Source organism: Ursus maritimus, unplaced genomic scaffold, assembly GCF_017311325.1.
Source record: "Ursus maritimus isolate PB19 unplaced genomic scaffold, ASM1731132v1 scaffold_8, whole genome shotgun sequence".
Classification (NCBI taxonomy): Eukaryota; Metazoa; Chordata; class Mammalia; order Carnivora; family Ursidae; genus Ursus; species Ursus maritimus.
The window spans coordinates 53,249,630-53,262,969 of record NW_024426996.1 but is presented as its reverse complement, the minus strand read 5'-3'; the positions used below and the strand labels follow the sequence as shown (position 1 = coordinate 53,262,969).

The 13,340-nt window shown below is 40.8% G+C and overlaps 1 protein-coding gene across 1 annotated transcript in view; it reads left to right on the top strand.

Annotated features, from left to right (window-relative positions):
* DTHD1 (death domain containing 1) overlaps positions 1–12,925 on the top strand; it is a 65,140-nt gene extending 52,215 nt beyond the window's left edge. The window contains exons 9-10 of the mRNA XM_008701377.2: positions 7,271–7,328; positions 11,882–12,925. Coding sequence (XP_008699599.2) covers positions 7,271–7,328; positions 11,882–12,201 — 378 coding nt within the window. The 3' untranslated portion in view covers positions 12,202–12,925. The remainder of the gene's footprint in view (positions 1–7,270; positions 7,329–11,881) is intronic.
* Positions 12,926–13,340: the final 415 nt, after the last annotated feature.

Sequence of the window (13,340 nt, the reverse complement as noted above, 5' to 3'; positions counted from 1 at the left end):
TGTGTGACCCCTGTGAGGTCATTTATGAACTAGTCATGATTATGAGTACTGTACTCCTACAGGGTTAGGTATGTAAGAAGCAAGCCGAATTTCACATTGGTCCTGGTATTAGAAATCTTCATCATTTTTTGGATAAAGATATTTCTTTCATTCTTCTGTGCATTCGGTACGATCCGTTTGGGGTACAAATTGATAACTGATGTAGGTCCTACTTGATAGTGTTTTTCTAAGTGCAGCCACCATACTTCAGTATCAGAGTCACCCAGTTGGCTTGGTATGAATATGGCCTTATCTGAGGCCCATGGAATCAAGCTGGGAGCTTTTCTTTTCTTTTCTTTTCTTTTCTTTTTTTTTTTTTTGCCTTTTATTTCAGATTAATTTTCATGAACACTAAGGTTTGAGAACTACGGCTTTATTTTCTCAGTGAGTAGAAGATAAAACCCCTTGCCAAGAGAGTGGCAGTTAGGGGTGAGGCAGAGGTCTTGCAAAGAGTGGTAAAACTTTGAAATATTCACCGTAGGGAACCATGGAAGAATCTCCAGGGATACATAAAAACATTGCTGAGCAGCCCTGGTCCCCACTGAAATGGCAGACCTTAAATTTATGATGATAACATTCCTCGTGATTGTCCACAGAGGGTCCTCGGGGCTTTGAGGTATTTCTTGAGGTTCGGTGCGGCAGCCATTTGGTAAATATAAGTACTGATATGAAAGAAGATATAGAAAAGCATATAATAGGTTCTATGAGCAGCGTGTCCATAAATTGGTGTTAAAAAATGATTAAAGAAGACAATTGAGGTGATACAAACTTTATTTAATACTTCATGAAGTAGACAGTCTCAGAGAACTACAAAATGGTGTGGATGGCAAGATGCTTTTACAGGACAACTAAAGAACAAGGAAGCGACAAATGGAAAACATCTGATTGGCTGGGGCCACGTAGTCAATCTTGTTTGAGGTGAGAGGCTCAGAGTTGGCTTGACCTTTGGGGATGGGCTAGCTGGATATACTGCATTTCTGGTCAAGCAGAGAATTTACAGGCACACAAAAATTATTGAAGTTGTGGTTTTCTGATGTGGCACCTCCATCATGGGCCTAAAGATTTATTTAAACAGAGACACAGGGACGCCTGGGTGGCTCAGTTGGTTGGGTGTCTGCCTTTGGCTCAGGTCATGATCCCAGGATCATGGGATTGAGTCCCGCATCGGGCTTCTTGCTTGGTGGGGAGCCTGCTTCTCCCTCTGCCTGCTGCTCCCCCAGCTGTTCTATCTTTCTCTGAATAAATAAATCATATATATATATATATATAAACAGAGGCACTGTCATGTCTTGAAAGGGGCCTCAACATGTAGAGCTCTGGTTGACAGCTGGGTCTCCATTTTGTCACTGCTGCTCTGCCCACATGGATACTGTAGCTCTGGGTTAGCAGGAAAAATGCAGCCCTTGGTCATCATCAAACGATCAGAACCAGAGAACATGGAAGTCCTGGAGGCTAAGGAAGATTGCAAGCAATTTCTGCTTCCAATCATCAGCAAGATGCAGGAGGACATTACATCTTACACTCGAGTGCAGGGAAGAGCTTATGTAAAGAGTAGGAGCAAGCCATGGAAAATGGACAGTCTGCTCATCCTCATGCTTGGAGGAATGCACTCTGGATCATCTTTAGAATGCAAAAGATGGAGTCTTGGAGTGACCAAAAAATGCAAAGAATGCCAAAGAGATTCTAAAAATGGCAGTGAGGTATTGATGAACCTAGTCTAGGAGATAGAGAAAAGCACATATGTCATCTTGGAGGATCAGCAGTTTACAGCCAGTGGTTTCTGGTCACCTGATGTAGACTGACTGACATCATAGAGAAGCTGAAACTAGAGAGCCTTTTGTGTTTTCTCTTTCTTTTTCTCTTTTCTGTCTGCATGCTGTCCTCACTGGTACTATGCTTCTGTTATGGTTGGTCTGTGGTTGATGACTTCAGTATGAATTTGGATTGTTAAATGTTTCATTTGGGGAAGTAACTTTTTTTTTTGAAAATGCTCTCACACAAGAGAATTAGGGCCTAGATTGTAAACTCTTGCAGGAGTCGCATTTGTTCTGGACTTTGGTTATTTCTAAATGTTAAGGTGCTTTGCTCTTTCCTGTGTGAGTGGATATCTCCCCAGAACTTTGGGTCTGGGTGTGAATCATGAGACTCTGAATTGGATTTCTCCAGCTCTGGAGGTGCTGAAGGAGCTCCATTACTTCCAGAAGACAACTCCATGCAACAAGGGGTGAAGAAGCTGAAGAAGGGACCAGACCTCAGCTGGGAATGTGAACGGGGCTGGTAAGGCTAGGAAGGATGAAGCAGAAGAAGGAGATGAGGATGTCATTGTCTATATTTGAGACTTTTAATATCCGGGTGAGATCAAAGGAGGAGGGATGTGTTTTCTTCAAAACTTAAACTTTATGTGACACACTAACTGACATAACTGTTTGGTCAGTTTGTTGGACAGCCTAACTCAGCTTTATTTGACATGGAACCTAGAACAGAAGACAAGATCTTGGTATTCTATACAGGTTGATGGAATCCCTTGATGCATTTCAGGGGATTCTGGGCATAAAATGAAAGAGATATTTACAAAGGCCTGAAGGGCTGGTGAAGAAAAGTGAGGACTGTCTACATTGGACCCTACACTGGACAGGGAATTGGTCTCTTCAAGGTTCTGTAAGTAGTCCAGCCATAAGTTCATTTACATAGCAGAACTGATAAGTACTTGGGGTCAAAACCCTACTATGAATGGAAAAAAAGTTGCCGTGTTAATAAAGCTATTCATTTGCTTGAAAAAGAAAAAGGATACAATAAAGTATTAAAAGCCAAACCGGGGAGAGAAAATAAGCATCTATGAATGTCATTAATAGCAACACAAGGCAATATTATGCTAAAAGATAAATTGAGTGATAGTACCTAAATTCCCAAATATGCAACCAGGGATTAGAGTAGTTGATAAAAGAAGCGAAATTTGACTGGTGCCTTAAAAATATGGTAGGATTGGTAGGAGGAGATCATTCAAGTCAAGAGAAAATATCATCATATAAATAGTTTATACTACCCTATGTATACGATACCATTTCCAGCGCTGTGAAGAATTGATATAGGGACAAGATGCCTTTGGGTTCTCAAAGACATTCCAATCTAACAAATAGAGCCACGACTGATCATAGCAGGTTCTTGGACTGGTAAAGCATAATGAAGGGGAGCTTTTGAAGGTGCCTTGGGAAATAATGTTGGGTAAAATAATAAATGTGCCCCAGTCCAGTTTTTTGGGTTGCACAAAAATAGATCAAGATGGCATATATATGAGCTCAACTAAAAAATGGTTTGCTTAGTTTTAAGAATTCAGTAACAGGGTTGTATTTAGGCAACGCGGAAAGAATAATAATTGAAGGAGTCTCAACAACAATGGCCTATAAAACTCAAGACACAATACCATTTCAGGTGAGAATGGCTTTCTTTGCTTCCAAGTTTTTCAACCACTTCTAAGTGAATGAGGCCTGTACTGCACTCACAGTATAAATAAGACACATCTGTATATATCTGAATTCCTTATGATTTTATGCTGACGCCTTTGCGAGGCTCACAGTGAAGGGAAAACTGCTACTTACACCGCACTACACTCTTTTACAAGGTAGGTGTGCATTACGGAGAGCTTGGGAGCCAGGTTTAGATTTTGCCAACAATCTTCCTAAGCAGTGACATGTTGAACGTGACATTTAAGAAACTATATCCAGCAAAATAAAATACTCAATATTAATACAAAAGCAGGTAACCTTAGAAGAATAGCAAACTTTCCTTCACCAAATAGGTGAACTGAGAAGATGCCTCAGAATGACACCTTTGGATTAGAACAGGGAAGAGAGGAAAGAAGGAAAAAATTACAAAGTCAGGGCCACCAAGGAAGGCATCCAGGGAGCCACAGGTCAATACTGGGAATCTGTGTGAGGGGATAGGACTTAGGACAAGCACAGGCCTCCTTGTTCGGCCTGGAACAGACAGCACTAGTGAGATTTGAAAGGTGGTGTGCAAGGCACAAAGTGTGCACAGATGGGGCACCTGGGTGGCTGAGTCGGTTAAACATCTGCCTTTGGCTCAGGTCGTGGTCCCAGGGTCTGGGATGGAGCCCTGCATGGGTCAGGCTCCCTGCTCAGCAGGGGGGCCTGCTTCTCCCTCTCCCTCTGCCCCTCCCCCCTTTGTGTGCTCTCACTCTCTGTCAAATAAATAAATAAATAAATAAATAAATAAATAAATAAATAAAATCTTTAAAAATAGGGCACAAAAATCATGCAAAAAAAGAAGGAAAAGGGAAACAAGAGGAGGGGAAGGAGCACTGAATGTCCCTGATGAGGAGGCCAAGTGGGAGACCAGCATATGCCTTCAAGTCTAAAAGAGCCCAAGACTTCCATGCTGCTCCTACCCACTGCTTCTCTGGTTGGGCGTCAGAAGAAGGACGGGGCTTGAATTTTCATGTATGTAAAAAAATACACAGATTTAAACACTAGAATCACTCTCAGTGCATCAAGATGCTATGAGACATTTCTGAAGCAAGAATGACCGAGGGGGGAAGATGATTTGCACAAAGAAAAAACACAGTGTCTGTTTGTCTCAGGCTCAGTCCAGGCCATGTGCCCTTTGTTGGAAAGATAGAATCTGCTTCACTGTTTAAATTGCTATTTCCCTCTCTCTCTGTCTCTCTCTCTTTTTTTTTTTTTTTGTGAGGTTCAAGCACGTAGTTGATGTTCCAAAAATTACGTGCACTTACACTGCGATTTCACAGTACTGATATCCTTGAACTTTTGTTGTTCTTATGTTATTTCCTAATTCCTCCCATTAAAACTTCTTAATAGGAATTTTATGTACATGTTTATGTGATGTCTATGACAAGAATACCTACAAAGTATGACATTCGGATTTAACCACTTGTACTGAAATCTCCCTATGAACCAGCTGTGTGCCATGTATTAGCATAACACACTTGGATGATCCTTGTATCATTGCTGTGAAGTGAATATTTAAAAAAGAGTTTTTATTTTGAAAAGTGTTGAAGCATATGTGAGGACTGCCTTTGATCAGGCACTTGGCAATTCAATAGTTTACAGAGGAAAATATTCAAATATAAGAGAAGCTTCACCTCTTGTCTTAAATGTTAGAGGTATTTGCCTTTGAGAATGTTCTTACAGGAGTGAGGCATTTATAGTTAATGACACTTTCACAATAAAAATTGGTGCCATTGAATATTGGATGAATACGTTGTCATTAAAAATTAACTTTGAAGGGCACCTGGGTGGCTCAGTCAGTTAAATGTCTGCCCTCAGCTCAGATCGTGAACTCAGGGTTCTGGATTGAGCTCTACCTTGGGTTCCCTGCTCAGCAGGGAGCCTGCTTCTCCCTCTCCCTGTGCTACCCCTGCCCCCTCCCTCCACAGCTCATGTGCTGCATTCTCTCTCCCTCTTTCTCTCTCTCTCTCTCTCTCTCTCTCGCTGTCAAATAAATAAAATCTTAAAAAAATTAACTTCGATTATCAGCCAATTTTCTGAAAGCCTGTATGGCTCGTAATATATTAATTCATATGCTTTTATGTATATATTATTTTGACCATTTGGACAGTATTAATGAGAAACACTAGCTTTTCAACAACTTTATTGCTCATACCAGTACCTTAAGTCGGATCACTGAAATATTCTTTATTTCATGCATACACGCACGAAATAAAGTGCATGCATGCAAAACTTGTTTCCACTCTACGTTACTACTGTAGAATTTACTGTTACACGTGTGTGCATATATGTAAATCCATGTCAGGTTTTATAGACAGCCTTTTAAAAACCTACATGAAACTTGGAAAATTATTTGTAGAAGATATTTTTTCCTTCAGTATTATCTGTATTTTCCAAAATTTTTCAAATAATTAAAAGGTATTTAAACTTGCTCTATAAAAAAAAAGGTTTTTATTGAAATAATTATGGATTCAAAGAAAGTTGGAAAATAGAGTACAGAGAGGTCTGGGGTGTATCTTCTACCCCATTCTCCTTAGTGGTTACATTTTACATAACTACACCACAATATCCAAACCAAGAAGTTCACATTGATACAATGTGTGTCTATAGTTCTAGGCCATTTTATCACCTGTGTAGATTGTGTAACCACTGCATTCAAAATACAGAGCTATTTTATCACCACAAAGATCTCCCTTGTGTTACTCCTTTATGGTCATCTCCCTCCATCCATAACTCCTGGCAATTTCTAATCTAGTCTCCATCTCTATAATTCTGTAACTTCAAGAATGTGATATAGATGGAATCATAGAATATGTGACCTTTTAAGACTGGAGTTTTTCACTCGACCATTAGGCAGAGGCCCATGCAAACTGTTGCTTGCATCAGTGATCTGTCCCTTCTATTACTGAATAGTACCCCATAGTGTGGATGTCCCATAGTTTGTTTAACCATTTACTACTGCAGGAAATTTTAATTGTTTCCAGTTTGGGGCTGTTACAAAGAAAGCTGCTATGAACATTTGTATACTGGTTTTTGAGATTTTTTTTTTTTTTTAATAAATCACATTTCAGAGTGGAGACCAGGGAGGTAAATAAATTATCCAGAGCACTGAACAGTTTTCCAAACCTAGATGTTCCTTTATCTCCTGTGTTGTTTCCATGATCCTATATTCACTGAGAACAAACTGTTCTATAGACAGCGGAGAAAAGTAATGATTATATATTTGAGTATTCTTGATAAAATATTGGTTTTAAAATAGTATCTGCTCAAAAATGTGATCATTTTTGGCATCATGTATGCGCACTGATTCACTCATTCATTCCCCAAAATTATTGTTAGAAAACCCAGGCCTTGTGCCGAGGGCTGGGGCAAGGTGTCTTCCCCATCAGGGCTTTACGAAAATAACGCATTTGTTGTATACAGGTAGTTTGCTCTATGTTTGTTGGTTTTAACAGTTTCAAATTTTAGTTGGAAAATATTTATTCAGAGTTAACATGACTGCTATACTAATATTTAAATGTGTAGTCTTAAATTTAAATTCACTGAAAGATTTAGGTTAATATATTTTGCCTTATCTTAGGAAAGCAATTGCTGAGCACGCGTGCACAAACACACAATCTGCTTTTGCAAGGGGTGCAGTTCAGTTCTTCTTTCAAATAGGGGTGACGTTCAGATGGATTTTATTTGTAGCTTGTTCACAAATTAATGAATTCTTCTGCTTATTCCGTGTCCTTTTCCTCCAATAGCATAAAAAATTGATCAACCGTCCACAGAGTACCAAAAGAATTTCTACTGATCCTGTAGGTAAGAAATATTTGCTCAGTCCTCCTTACAGTGGCATTATTTTTCCTCTTATACTTTATATGTATGTGAATCATTGTATAAAAAAAGGATAAAGTGACTTCGCACTTAAATAATCATTATGTTTACCAGCCTAATAAATGAATTTTCCTTTGGAAGTCATGCACATATAAACCAAAACATTCTCAAACATGGGTGTAATTAAAATTGTTAAAAATCTACAAGAAATCTGAACCCTGCTAAGGGTTATTTTATTAAGATAACTAGTAATTGGTTAGTTTGGTAAATAAACAACTACTAGTAATTGGTTAGTTTGGTAAATAAACAACTACAGTAAATAAACAACTACAGTAAATAAACAACTAAATAAACAACTGAAATGTTGACAGTTAATTTGTGGATCAAAGTGTGGTCACTTCGACTCTACATTTGAGGTAAATAGATTTTAAACAGAGGTATGTTGGTATAAAACCATGAAAAAGGAAATGTTTAATTGTTGCTTGTGGTTATACATAATTCAATTGTATAACGATGTAGACTTCAGGGTAGAATTTGACATTTTTATTCTATTTTAGCATTTGAAACAATTCATTTTATAATGTAAATGGTCACCAAATAATGTATTGGTCTTCAAATAATTTATTATTTGATCTTGGTCTTCAAAAGATATCAATGAGTCTGTTTTGACTACTGTGTCAGGCCCACCACTGAGAGCACAGCATTCCAGATTGTACAGAAAATGTGCAGGCTTTACTGAATTACATTAACTGTGAGGATGGACATAAATCTTAGTGTTATACACCATCTAAGAGGCAATAAAAACCATTTTCAAAGAAAGAGCAGGTGATGTAGAAAAACTAAGTTAAACATACCAAAGCCAAAACCAAGAACACCCAGCAAAGCAGATCTAAAAAAACAGCAGTAGGGGTGCACATGGGTGGCTCAGTTGGTTGAGTGTCTGCCTTTGGCTCAGGTCATGATGTCAGGGTCCTGAGATTGAGCCCGCATCAGTCTCCCTGCTTGATGGGGGGTGGGAGTAGGGGGTAAGGGGGAGTGGGGGGGGGCAGGGTGTCTGCTTCTCCCTCTCCCTTAGCCCCTCCCTTTGCTTTTGCTCAGTCTGTCTTTCTCTCAAATAAATAAATAAATAAATAAATAAAATCTTAAACAACAACAACAAAAACTTAGCAGTAGATATGAAAACTTGGCAAGTTTAAGTGTTACCTTTTGAAGAATTTAATGTCCAAAGAAAAGCATTCTCTCTGCCATTGTCAACAACCAGCAGAAAGCACAAGAGTACATTGATCTTCCCTGTGTGTACTAGGAAGTCCTGGGTTGTGACAGTGTGAGGTCCCTCAAAACCAAGCTGCTGCAGGAAGGATGGTGGTAGATGAGGTTGGAGAAGGATAAAACTACGAGAAGTTTTAAATGCTGAGTTAGGAAGTTCAGACGGGAGGAGGAGCCCATACGACGCTTATTAACAAGGAACGGGTAAAATCAGATGACACTTTGAAAACTGTTAGTTGAATGGAGCACTACAGTGGATCAAAACTGGTAGCAGGGATATGAGTTAGACTCCTGGTTCCTGCAATACTCCAGAAAAGAGAGGTGGGGCATGAGTGAGATTGTCAGTAAGGCTGGCAAGGAGGGGAGGTATCTGAGGTATGTTTAGAGTTAGGACATGGGTGCGGGGGATAAGAAATAAGCATTGAGAAATTTGAATAATGATACGTGTTTCAGCTTACTCAGCTGAGCGGTCACATTCACTAAAAAGTGCATAGAGTGAAGGAAGAATCTAGACAGAAAAAGGCCAAAGTTGGTTTTGACTTTAGAAACCTGTGGCTTGGACTGGCTGTGATATATACTGGTACAGATTATTAGGAGATGAATATTGCAAATGCTGTACCAGGATTTAGGGAGACAGAGCCAAAGATAAAGATATAAGAGCTGGGGTATTTCTTTTTCTTTTCTTTTCTTTTTGTTTAAGATTTTATTTGAGAGAGAGCACGTGAGCACAAGCGGGGTGTGGGGAGGGTAGGGGGAAAGGGAGAAGCAGACTCCCCACTGAGCAAGGAGCCCAACGTGAGGCTAGATCCTAGGACCCTGAGATCATGACCTGAGCCGAAGTCAGCCACTTCACCAACTGAGCCACCCAGGTGCCCCTATAAAGCTGGGATATTTCACATTAGAGGAGATGGTTAGGGCAGTAAAAGTTGATGAATTCACTGAGGGGAGAGGACAGGGAAGGAAGAGGCCTGAGAGAGGAAATAGTAATTCAGCAGCATCAGTAGGAAGAGAGTCAACAAAGGGGAAATGGAGGAGGAGAACCAGGGCAGGCCCTGGAACCCAAGGAAAGGAGTGAAATGCTTTCTGGAAATCAGAGAAAATGCAGACTGAGAGTCATTTGCTCTGAGTCATAATTAGGGGGGTGCTAGGAAGATCAGAAAGAAGATTCCACAGAGTTAAAACAGATAGCATATAACCCCTAAAGCAAGGGCTTGAGGAGTGGGCTGAAATGATGAACTTGTGGCATCGAGTTTACATTAGGCATAAAAATATTTTATGATTAAAGGGAAGGGGAGAAGGCCTGGTAGCTTGAAACAGTAGCAGAAGCAAGGAAAGGGGAGGCTTGAAGCCTGGGTAGAACCGTATGGTAAGGAGGAGATTGAAGGAAGGGGTGTGAAGGGAAATCACTTGATGAAGAACACTGTGGGGGGTGGAATCTGGCAAACATGGGGGAGTGAGGTTTTGTAAGAAAGTGATCTATAAGTGAAAATGAGGTTTATGAGAACTCAGGTCAAATGGCTTTGGGTGAATTAGGAGAAACAGACATTGGCTGAGTGAAACAGGTGAGTGAGATTGGGGCTTAAGGATGCTAGAAAAGTTCTGGGTCATTGCTGGGAAAATTTTAAATTGCATTTAGGAAAAAGATTTTTTTAACGGGTTTGTTAGCTGCTATAAAGGCTTGAATGGTGTAAGGAGCACAGAGTTAGTTGACGACATTCGGCATAGTTTCATAACCCTGGACATCTCAGTAGTTGAGTGCAGGCTGAGTAAAGCAGGACTGGCAATTGATAAATTGATAACGATGAAAGCTAAAAAGGACAACAGATTCCAAGGTGGATGCAAGGCGGTCGTTGACGTACGCAGCTGATCATGAGGAAGAGCTTGTGCGTCTAGTAGTACAAAGGTACGTGACACCCAGTAGAGATGAGTGACGGGCATCAAAGGACTTGCTGAGTCAGTGACGGGGCAAGAAACATATTAAGTTGGAGGCACGGAACAGAGCTGTGGAAGTTTAGGGAAGTAGTGGTCAGCAGTAATATTGCGAAGCTGATGCCTTGGAAGGGGAGGAAACATGAGGATTGGCCATGAAAGTCAGTTTCTTACGTGGAATCACAGCACAGGTCGTTGATGTCGACAAGATTAAAGAACCATGTGCTGGGAGGTGTGATGGATTATCAACAGGGTTATTGATGCTGCTGCCAGCCAATGGCAGGAGATCGGTGATGTGGACAGGGAGAGGAAGGTCTGTCCGTACAGCATGAGCCTATATTGCACGATGGAAGCAGAAGGTTGATTTGAAAGTAATGGAGAGCAAGGATATGGTGATACCATTTCCCGAGTAGCTTTCCCAGAAAAGCGGCACGATTCATAATGGAAATTTGTGTGCAATTTCAGTGAGTAGGTAGATGGAAGGAATCGTGGAGTCAAGGGTGGCAGAGGCAGAATTCTCCCCCACATCAGACCAGGCAAGAGTTAGCTGGAGAGTGGTGCAGGCTGGGGCACAGAAGCAGGGGGATGGGGGGTTTGGGGGCTTTACTGGAGTGATGGCTCAGAGTTACACAAGGAAAAAAAAAAACTAAACAAGAGAAAAATGGAATCATGAGTTTAGGTGGTAGACGCAAGTCACAGGATAAGGGAAGGGGTCTGCTGAAATACAGGATCTATTCAAAGGAGATGTTTGCGGTTGTAAATAGCCAGGGGAAATGTTGGCGTAAAGGACCTTCCATAGAACTGCTCTTTGGGTAGGACCTTGGTGAGTTTGTGTGCGAATAGTTGGGGCTGGTGGTGAGAGGACTGCATAACTGCCGGTATAATTTATGCATCAGATTAGTACTAATGAAGAAAAAGATTTTGAACCTAGAAGTATCCTTTAACATAGTGCTACTCAAAGTATGGCTGGGGACCCCAGTGTCAGCATCACCTCGGAGTTTGTTAAAAATGTCCAATTTTGCCCCTACCCTAGTTTTACTTACAAGGACTATCGGGGGCAGGGCGTAAAACTCATTTTAACAAGCCCTCCTGGATTTCAGGGGAGTTAAAATCTGAGAAGCATTCCTCCACCTGGCAATCAGTAGTTCCCTCCAGGGAGAAAACCCCAGAAATGGCAGGGGTCCAAAGGCTTTCAACTGTCCACTGGGGGGTTCCAGATCTTTCCACCGTTCAGAGGCCAAACCAGAGAGCCCTTAGATCTCCCGGGAGCAGGTGTGGCGGGTGAGATCAGCAGAGCCCCCAGGAAAGAGTCCTAACGCCGCGTGTCCCGCGTGTGCTGGCAGGAGCCCTGTGGGACAACCTGCTGGCCTGGCTGGCCGAGGAGCTCTCCGAAGAAAACGCCGCGCGTCTCTCCTCGTCCCTCCCTCTTCGCCGCAGCACCATTGAGGTCATCAGACTGAAGAACCCTGGCGATCTCACAGAACAGATCCACGAACTTCTTTGCTTCTGGAAAAAATCACTCCCAAATTCCACCGATAAAGCGCGCCTTCTGGCTCGTCACCTCCGCAAGATCGGCAGGAGCGATCTCTCCGAAGAGCTCAGAGTCAAGTGGGAAAAGAAGGTGTTCACGGAGCCCCAGCCGTGGTTTGATACAGCCGAGTAACGCCAGGTTGCTCTCTCTTTTGCCCTAGAGAAGGGTCACCGTTGGTTTTAAGGTGGTCTCTGTCAACATTTTACTAGCTAGTTTCCAAGTCAAGTTGTTTGAACTGCGTCTTTGATAGAGGTGCTATTTGAGAGAGGCGGAAAAGCACTAATCAGATCATAAAAAGCATTGTTGGGTTTGAGGGCTCCTTCATGGTTCAGAGATGTACATTCTGCAAGAATTATTGTCTTGAGTGCAGCCAAGTTTAATAGCATTTGTGATAGAGTTTGCATTTAATAGCAGAGGTGGTTTTCTAAGTGGGAAGGAAAGATATAATATACAGAATCCCTTTTTTTATTGTTATCTACATAAAAGTAAACTAGTTATGCAGGACTCCAAGCAACTAATTCACATTCGGCATAGACTGTGGAGCCTGTAGTTAACAACACAAAATAAATTGGGTTGCGGAGACCTGATGCCGGTGATAGTGAATCGGTAAGAAAACAGACAAGCTTGAAATAAATTAAAGATAGAATAACACCAGCCATTTGCGGCCACAAACTTTTCTTTTGTTAAAAGAAAGGATCTTGGAATAGGGAAAATCTCATATTTTATTATTAGTAAAATGAGGCAGTGCAGAGACAGTGATGTACCAGTGAAAGAATTTAGGGCCTTTTTAACTTAGGAAAACAACTTGCTCTTAAATCAGTTTTCATAGAAATCTTATTATATAAGCCCTATATGTTCATCATTAAAAAAATTGTAGAAAACACAAAACCAAAATAAAAAAAATAACAATTACCAAAGACCTTCCACCACTGATAATCCCTGTTAGTGTTTAGTGCATAAGCTTTGAGACTTTAGATTTAGCTAAAACAATGTGATACGAATGGGGTATTACATTCATATTATCATCTCATTAATGCAAAACCATCATGGCCTTGGCTTGTCAGCATCAGTGGTGATTAGTTTTGATTATTGAATACCAGAAAATTAATGAAATCCCGTGAAAAATTAAACACTCATATGGCTCTGAATTTTAAAGACAAGATTTCCTTCTACAAATTAACCAAGGACGTAGATATCTATTTGGCTACATATTGAAAAAGAGGATTCCAATTTTCGAATACATTCCTATTAAGACACATTTTGCTAGTCAA